This window comes from Helianthus annuus, chromosome 16, assembly GCF_002127325.2.
Source record: "Helianthus annuus cultivar XRQ/B chromosome 16, HanXRQr2.0-SUNRISE, whole genome shotgun sequence".
Lineage (NCBI taxonomy): Eukaryota > Viridiplantae > Streptophyta > Magnoliopsida > Asterales > Asteraceae > Helianthus > Helianthus annuus.
Genome location: NC_035448.2, coordinates 178,140,654 through 178,150,737, shown reverse-complemented (window position 1 = coordinate 178,150,737; position 10,084 = coordinate 178,140,654). Strand labels below are relative to the sequence as shown.

General features: G+C 38.2%; 1 protein-coding gene across 1 annotated transcript; it reads right to left on the bottom strand.

The window, feature by feature from the left end:
* Positions 1–1,397: 1,397 nt before the first annotated feature.
* On the bottom strand, positions 1,398–5,222 carry LOC110918100 (rho GTPase-activating protein 3). Its single transcript, XM_022162478.2, has 5 exons — positions 4,725–5,222; positions 2,734–2,854; positions 2,424–2,543; positions 2,111–2,341; positions 1,398–2,036 (listed from the first exon to the last, which is right to left on the bottom strand). The coding sequence occupies exons 1-5, from the start codon at positions 5,150–5,152 to the stop codon at positions 1,524–1,526; spliced, it is 1,413 nt and encodes a 470-aa protein (XP_022018170.1). The 5' UTR covers positions 5,153–5,222; the 3' UTR covers positions 1,398–1,523.
* Between the last annotated feature and the right edge of the window lie 4,862 nt (positions 5,223–10,084).

Below are 10,084 nucleotides of genomic sequence, written 5' to 3'. Positions count from 1 at the left end.
CGCCAGAATTTTCTGGGCTTTAATGGGGGCGGTGTCTTTAATGTAGAAACCGCCAAGATCAAGATCGGGAAGAGAACTATGCAGATTGTCCAACGCACCCTTGTAATCAGAGTCCAACAGCTCTCCCCCACATTCGCGAAGGATGTGATCTTGAAGAACCCAAGATTGGGCCCTTGAAGCCACAAAAGCGTAGGAAGAGGCATCCTCAGCTGAGCAAATCCCAAGCCCCCCAAAACGTGTCGGGAGGGAAGCTAACCTCCATTGTAGGTCCCCGAAAAAGGCACCCCCACAAACAACAATGTCCTTGATCGTATTCCGAAGCCCCTTGTCAAAAACAGAGACGACTTCCCCGACATAAGAAGGCTGACACGTTCTAAGCCCAAACAGCAGTTTAGCAACCCCCATACACGAACGAAGCAGGAGGAGTTCGCTCTAAGGGTCCTTAAGGCGTTTGAGGCATCCCATCAGCTCAACCACACATTTGGCTCTTTTGAGGGCCAACCCACTAATAAACTGCCCATCTCTACTGACAGCACCACCCAAGAGTTTCACACCATGCACCGGCCTACCAATCTCCTGCGGAAATAAACCCTCCTGAATCTTCACCCCGTCGCATGTAGGCCAAAAAACTTCAGTTTTTTTAATGTTGAGAAGGAGGCCCAAGGAGGGGCCCTCCACTCTAATGATGTCTAAAGCCTTGGCAACCTGAGTAGCATCTCCAATACTGGTCCCATCATCCAGGTACCAGGCGTGAAAAAGAAGCTTACAACGATCTTTGATTCGGAGAACAAGAGGGTGTAAAACAAGGGCAAAAAGAAGAGGCCCTAAAGGATCCCCTTGCTGAACCCCCGTGGAAGACCAAATATAATCATTCCCCACATAAAGCCTAGCTGGTTGCCCGTATAAAAAATCAACCCAAGCAGAGACGGATGGACACATTTCTAAAATTTTAGTTAAACCACTACACACGTTTTAGAGATTAGTTAAAGCTCATTTTTCCTATGCGACTTGTGTTTGTGTGTAATCTTTATTCTAAGTTGATTTGTGATCCATCTCCCCCAAAGCCATCAAAGGTCTTCTAAGCAGCCTAAATCAGAACTTTTGGTCAACATCAACATGTACAAAGCAAACTTAATTCATAAGGTATGTTAAATAACTCACCATTGAAGCATAATCCGTCTAATAGTGTTCACGATCAAGTTAACTTGTTCCTCGTCGTCCAAAACTTTGTATTAGACCATAAACATCACATATAATCCGTTAGAAGGGTCCCGAGGTCAGAACTCAAGAACCACCCTCCAACAGTCATGTCTAGTTGAGTTAAAATGAAGTTTTCCTTTTGCCAGTAATAATATTAAAGCAATCAGATACAATCATCTGGAGCTAGAATGCACATAAGTTACAAGTAGATGTTAACTTTTATTAGATATCCCTAAACTTTAATGAGAGTTATTAAACATGGTTAATGAGGTTGTGTCTTAAGTCTTGACCAACCACTAGGATTTTTACAATAAATATTCATATCAAGACCACGCTTCGCCACTGCCCCTAGCATCGACAATCACGGTTCCAGTCTTCTTGGCAGGCTTACTCAACTGAAACACCGGGTGTCTGCGTAACCTCCTTACACCTTTTCTCAAACTTAACTTTTCTAACATCCCCTCTATATTTACCACCTCTCTATGCTGCTCATGTTGTTCTTGTTTTGCCCGTTCAACACTCTCTAACGAATCGTCTTTACTTGAAACAGGCGAGTTCTTGCCCGACATGTAATCATATTCCACTATAGACCCGCTCTTTCTTGAAAAACTCCAGAACCGTTCTTCGTTTTCGGTTCCTAGTCTGTTCAAAGTCGCGCTCTGTAAAGGACTACGATACTCTGATCTATTGTTGGGAGAAGGATAATCTTCACATGAAATTATTGGCTTAAAATTGGGCGATGATTCTTCTCTTTCACGAAGAGTTTTTATTACAAGCGTTTTTAGCAAGTTCATGATTTGAACTGCGTGAATCAATGCCGTCAAAGGATCCGCCATCTGCATCACACGATCAACAAAATTATAACTACACTCAAATTGTGATAAGCATAAAGGAAACGAAGATAACATACCTGAGTCATATTGGGAGCAAAAACCATAGCGATATTCCGTGCGTTCATCTTGTTTATACGATCAAATTTAACAACATCCGCCATTAAATTTATGGCCCAATCGAGAAGTGCAGCCTCAGTTGGAGGTAGCGATTTAACAAGCTGAGTGCACTCGTCTTCTGTATTGCAATGCATGACTTGATCTGGGGTCAAAGAATCAAGTACGCCGGTAGGAAGTTCTCTAAACCATGCCTGTTTCGCCAATAAATAATAACTCAATTTAATTTTTTTTTTTTATGAAATTTAGTTATACCAATTGTAAGATATAAACTACCTTAATTAAACCAGCTAAACAATGAACATCAACTCCATGGGGTACAAACCCTTTGTTGAGTTGCTTCCTAATATACTCTTCTTGACCGTTTTCGCCATTTATCCGGAATATTCCTTCCGCCTTCGTATTTAAAACATCAAATACAAATGTCAAATGATGGTAAATTTTAATTTAATAAAAATAACTACATACATTATTCAATTTAGTAATCCTCCAAATGGAAATTACATCGAAATAGAATGTAAACAGGCAACAAGTTGCGCCACTACAGATTAAAACGTTACAAAATAGAAGTATGGCATTGGCTTACTTGAAGACCGCCTCCCGAATATAAACGCTTTTGCATTGTTAGAAGTATGGTTGGCACGCTGTTCCCTCTCTCATCATAAGAACATTGCATAGACTCCACAGATACTCCAAACACGCACACGCTATGAATTAAATGATATGAAGAATTTTTGTTAATTACGTAAATGATTTATATACCAAATCAAGAAACCATTATGAACACCAATCATGATTAAAGAAGGCATAGTCCAAAAACATCATTATTTAACTACAAAGATTGTTCTTAAACACGCACACGCTATGAATTAAACGATATGAAGAATTATAGTAAATTAAGTAAATGATTTATACCGAATCAAGAAACCATTATGAACATTAACTATGATTAAAGAAGGCATAGTCCAAAAACATTATTATTTAACTATAAAGATTGTTCTTTTCTTGATTCTTCCCCTGCAACTACTTCAAGAACCAAAAGCTAATTATCACTTTAATCCCACTAATAGGTCTTTTCCCTTTTTCCTTAATGCAACTTTGCAATATCAAACTCACCTACCTGCACTTTTCGATTCAGACCCTACCTTAGCTTTGCTATTGGTGGGATTAACTGAGTATGATGATGATGAGCCGGTCCCTACCGGTGAAAATCAGTTGTACCCAGAAACATAAACATAAGAACAATAATCATCAAACAACATTAGTAACGGATCACCGACTTTTTGTAGCTGTCGGTTTTGGGCACTGATTTCTAAAGTGTCCTGTTTCTTTGCAATTCCAACAGGTAGCATCCTTCCTGTTGTTTGACTGCTCCCTCTCTCTAGACTTGGATCTGACCCGGTTATTCCCTCTTTCAACACTCCTTCGTCTCATGTCTTCATTCAGAAGAAGCTGATCTTTAACCCGTTCAAAAGTAAGCTTAGCCATTCCAGACGAAACGCTAAATGTCGTGACTGTTTCCGACCAACTCTCAGGCAAAGAAGACAACAGAAGTAGAGCACGTTTCTCGTCATCAAACATTATACCGGCAGAGATCAAACGCGATATAACAGAATTGAATTCGTTAATATGAGCGGTGACTGACGTACTTTCCCTCATCCTTGTGTTAACCAACTCGCGTAACTGGCGTATAAGGAATACTTTATTAGCTGCAGACGGATTTGCATACATGTTTGACAAAACCTTTAATACTCCAACCGTAGTCTTCTCATTAACAACATTGTTAGCTACACTCTTCGTTAAAGAGAGTCGGATAATTGCTAGAGCGCGTCGATCCATAAGCTCCCAATCGGCAACTGACATCTTTTCAGGTTTCTGTCCCAACAGTGGTAGATCTAGACCCCTCAGGTTGAGATAGGCCTCGACTTGCATCTTCCAAAACCAAAAATCTTGACCATCGAATTCGTCGATCTCAACCTTCCCTCCTTCTTCTTCTTCCATGATAACGAAGCTGGGCTCTGATACCACTTGTGAGGTAAAAGATTTATGATGGTCCGGTTATGTGACCTACGTCCACTAGCTGCAACTAGTCTATGATTATTATTGAGGTGATGATTAAATCACAAATAAAGGTCCCTATTTATAAGAAAAGAGTAGGGTTAAACCCTAACAATCATTCCTAAAATACTAAACTTGGAGAGAAAGTAATAGGCTCCTGGTGCACTAGGGTTAGGGCCGGCTGCCCCCTAACCCTTTCCCGAGCCTCCACATTTTTATTTAACGACAAATGTTACTCTCCTCCTTCTGCTTAAATTACATCAAATTATAACCGTATCAACACGCTTTTCGATTACTAAATGCAACCGGTCCCACCGGTGAAACTTTAATAGTATCCAGCATCAAAAGGAACAATAATCATCAAACCGTATAATAATATTAGTCACGGATCACCGCCTTAAATTTTTAGTTTTTTCGTCATTTTGTTATTTTGTTAAATAAATGAAAAAATGACAATGGCAGTTAAGTAATTAACTATTAAGTCATTCAGGAATTTCATCAAACACTTTACATACATACCTTGCACTGGGGACTTTACGCGGGACATCGGACTGAAGAAACTGAGGCAAACCAAGGAAACCATTAAACCGATCAAACGTAACATGAGACACATGGCGAACATCCGTAGGGCCACCGATATCCAACGAGGATACAACATCATCGTCGGCATCATTAACAGTGCAGGTGAGAAGCGACTTGCGTAAGGCGGTTAACAAAACAGACACAATAGTGAAATTGTGATGCGACTGAGGTTGACGAGGAGTGATAAACGGAGTGGTTATTGGACTATTATAATCTTGACAACAGAAGCAAACATCATCATCGTCATCATCATCGTCATTGTTATGATCATTGTCAGGTTTTGATGAAGAGAAGGAGTACCGGAAAAAAGAGGCTTTGGGGTGGGGAAGACCGCCACAGGATTTGGATCTGAAGTGTGACGTCATAAAGGAGGAGAGTTGAATGAACGAAGATTGAAGAAGAGAGTAATAAGATGAATAAAGAATGAATGAATGATGGAAAATGACAGCGTTATGAGTATTCTTTGTTTCGTCTGTATGTATGAGACTCAGCGTGGATGACAGAGAGTATGGTCCACTTGTTGAGTTGTATCTTTTACTTGTTTTTATCAACGCCTAGTAGTATTTGACCAAACAAACAAGATTAACATAAAGAATATTGTACGCTTTTATTGTTTTTAATTTATTTTTATCTTTTACTTGTTTTTATCAACGCGTAGTAGTATTTGACCAAACAAAATTAACATAAAAGAATATTGTACGCTTTTATTGTTTTTAATTTATTTTTATGGATGTAGTTAGGTTACAATGAACTTGACAAATGGTATGGGATTATGCAGCAGGCGAGAGATTTATATACCTATATATATATATATATTTTTTTAACAGGCAAAGAGGATATATATATTCAAACACCAAATCTCTAGCAAGAAGCTAGAGGGAAAAAAACACCAAATGTTACATACTAGACAAATTATTATCAAATTCGAATCTTACATGCTTTATATTTGCTTTATTATTGACCTATAATAGAGAAGTCTCCTTGATATCTTCTATAAGCTTTAAGTTCAGAACACTCACGCCCCAAAAAATTGTTCATTTCTGCAGTTCCAAATCTTCCACAATCCAGTCATCACTACACACAATATGACTTTCTTTCTTTTCCTTGAAACTTTCAAATCATGCACATGTTGAAGTAACTCCTTAACCGTGGAATAATTCATCAAAGTTGGAACCTTCACCCACGCACCAATCATCCACCATAAAGCTCTCGCCAATAAACATGTAACTAAAACGTGGTCAGCTGATTCGTCCATGTGACCACAACTTGGACACAATGAATTAGGTATTGAAACGCCTCGCTTCCTTAGAGCATCCATTGTTGGTATCTTCTGATCCACCGCTTTCCACATAAAAACGTTCGCTTTTGGAATCGCCCAATTACACCATTTAAAAACTGCATCATCATTGCCCATATTACTCGAAAGTATCAAATCTTCCCTCATCTTTTTTACTGTGAAGTATATATCATTAAGCTAATGATTAGTACTTTTAATATTGAGTAAAATGCCTGGATAGTCCTTGTAGTTTTGTAAAATAAGAGCTATAGTCCCCAACTTTTGAAAATTACACCAATGGTCCCTGTGGTTTGACAGTTTGTTACTCGGATAGTCCCTAGAGTGGATGTCCGTTAAGTTTTACAGTTAAGTGTATGTAAAATGACAAAACTCCCCTTATTAATGTAAAAATAACTGAAACATTAATATAATAAATTATTTATTTGCAATTTAAAGTGAGCCCCACCATTGTAACCTAAATATAAAAACCTAGCCCTCTCCCCACTCCCTTTCATCTACATATCACCCACCCTTCACCGTCATCTTCTACGACCACCTGCACCGTCATCCTCTAGATCGTCTTCCACCTCCACCATAGCTACCTACCTCTACCTCCACCGCCACCCTGAACCCACCATCCCCGCACCACTTCCGACCCGATCCCACCACCACCAAAATTGGATCACTGTCATCAACACTAACTCAAACAGGACGCTTCCACGACAACATTTTCCGTCCACCGGAGCCAGCGGCGACAATCGTACTCCTCCTCTGCTTTCGTCAACAACTGCAAAGGATGATTAATATATATCACCGGCACCAACACCCTAAATACTAAAAACGTTCAACCCAAAACATCAAATAGCAAAAAATGGTGAAAAGTCTTAAATCCGACTTAGATTTACTACATATTGGTTCAGTTCGATTATGGTGAATATGGAAATATTGATAACCATAATCGACCCGTTACTTTTAGTTTTCAAAAAAAATCATTAACCGACCGATAGGTTTTTCATTTGATTCGATTTTTTTGGTTCTGTTTTGTCAATTAATTTTGTTATGGGTCAGTTATTACGGTTTTTTTCACACCCCCACCGGTAGGGCTGTAAACGAACCGAACGTTCAGCGAACAGGTCGTGAACCGTTCGGCGGGAAGTTCGTTTATGTTCGTTCGTTTATTAAACGAACGAACATGAACAAGAAATTTCGTTCGATTAGTTAAATGAACGAACATGAACATATTTCTCGTTCGTTCAATTGTGTTCGTGAACGTTCGATAAGGTGTTCGTGAACGTGTTCGTGAACATTCGTTCATTTGTGTTCGTTTATGTTCGTATGTTTGTGTTTTAATTAAAGATTTTTGTATTTTCATATATTTTATCTATACTTTTTATATTATTAAAGTTTTATTTATTTTATTACCCTAACAATTAAACTAGGAAACCCTATTTCACCTTTTTTATGCACCATTTCCCTTTCCTTTCTCATTATTTACATTGACGTATACGATCGACCTCCGTTCCACAATAAAGGATTCAAGTTCCAGTGCTACTCTCTGGGTCATCCACCTTTATCCTTCGTCGCGTTCGCCAAATTTATTTGTGTTCGTTTGTGTTAGTGAACCGTTCGTGAACACGCTCATTTCCTTAATGAACGAACACGAACATAAAATCTCGTTCGGTAAGTGTTCACGAACTGTTCGTGAACACATTTATTCCCTTAACGAATGAACACGAACAAGGTCTTGTTCGTGTTCGTTCGTTTCGTTTACAACCCTACCCACCGGATAATAAAATAAATAATATATTTATATATAAAATATTTACAAAAAGTCCTAACCAAAGTATAAAATACATTCGCTTAACATTCAACAAAGATAAAAACATTATTATCTTAAATAGACATTCAAGTTAAGAATCTGGTTATCAACACATGTCTGAAACCCCTCCCATTTTCATCATTAGGGTGAGAGAGGTGCATGTCTAATCCCTTTAGACAAAGTTTTCCCTCATCCAATTGAATTGTGTCATATAATTTGCCTAAAGTTTTTACCTATTACCCAAAAATCACAAGGAATGCATGCATAATATAGATTAGACAAACCATTTAAAAAAACAAAACAAAAAGATGTGATTGGTATGGGCCTCACCTTCTCTTTAATATATTTATATATAAAATATTTACAAAAAGTCCTAATCAAAGTATAAAATACATTCGCTTAACATTCAACAAAGATAAAAACATTATTATCTTAAATAGACATTCAAGTTAAGAATCTGATTATCAACACATGTCTGAAACCCCTCCCATTTTCATCATTAGGGTGAGAGAGGTGCATGTCTAATCCATTTAGACAAAGTTTTCCCTCATCCAATTGAATTGTGTCATATAATTTGCCTAAAGTTTTTACCTATTACCCAAAAATCACAAGGAATGCATGCATAATATAGATTAGACAAACCATTTAAAAAAAACAAAACAAAAAGATGTGATTGGTATGGGCCTCACCTTCTCTTTCTCTCATTCTCTTTCCCAGAGCAGCATACACCTACCAATTTCTTCCCCTCTCTCTTCTTGCGGATCCTCACCTTCTTCTTGACGGTGGACTACCGAATCGGCAAGAGGTTTGCCGTTTACCTTTGCCGCGACCACCCCGAGGGCCCTTAGTTGTGACTACCATTATCTGGAGCCCGCTTTCAACTTCTAAGAAAAATTCATCAATTTCAGAAACTCTCGATCATTCCTTTTTATTTGTAAAACACATAAATCATTAATTAAACCTTCCACTATTCTCACACAAGATTAATTTACACGATTTAGTTCTATAATTTCAGTAATTAACTATTAGTTTGAGTTTCGTGATTCGATAATACTCGTCACTTTTACAAGTCTCCCTTAAAAATAGGCTGGGTCTATTCGCACACGTTGTTTGTCTTTTTGCACATCCAAAGCGCCTCGCTATGGCCAAAGCGGGGCGCTTTGGCTTTGGTCAACAGACAAGGACTGACTTCTGTCAGTCCTTGTCTGTTGACCAAGCCAAAGCGCCCCGCTTTGGCCATAGCGAGGCGCTTTGGATGTGCAAAAAAGACAAACAGCTTGGGTTGGGGTTTATTTGGGTTGATGTGGGTTAGTTTGGTAGGGATTTTTGGTTGAATTAGTATGGTAGAGATTTTTGTAGTAAAAAAATTTTATGTGAGATTTGCCGTTGTGAATGGGAATTTGTTTTTGAATGATTGAATGTTGCCTTTTTTGAATTAAAACGTTGTTTATTTTATTTTATTAAATTTGCCGTTATAATTACGTCGTTACGTCATTATTTTTACAGAAGGTGTATAACATAAGTTCAAGTTCAACGAGCGTTAAATAAAAGGAACACGTTATTTGTTTTTGAATGATTGAATGTTGCCTTTTTTGAATTAAAACGTTGTTTATTTTATTTTATTAAATTTTCCGTTATAATTACGTCGTTACGTCATTATTTTTATAGAAGGTGTATAACATAAGTTCAACGAGCGTTAAATAAAACGAACACGTTAAATAAAATATACAGAAAGCCATAAGAATTAAACGTGATGTAAATAGAAGATTAACTGCAATATATATATATATATATATATATATATATATATATATATATATATATATATATATATATATATATATATATATATATATATATCAGTTTGTACATACAATACACAACAAAAAGGTACAACTGAGTACATAATACATAACAAAACACTAAACAAACAAACTAAATGTACTAATCCTCGTGCGGTGGGGACGGTGGGAGGGGACGTGGAGGCAACGCAGCGAGCTCTCGTAGCTCAACGAGCGTCTGGACCATCCAGTCAATGAGAGCGCCCTGACGTCTGAGGCGCCGGTCGAAGTCCCGAGCCACCTCACGCGCTACCGGAGGTAGGTCAGCGTAAACGTGCTGCGGGTACTGTGGAGGCTCAGGAGCTGGCTCAACTGGTGGTACGTGGACCTCCTCGACCCGGTCCTCCTGCGCCGGATCATC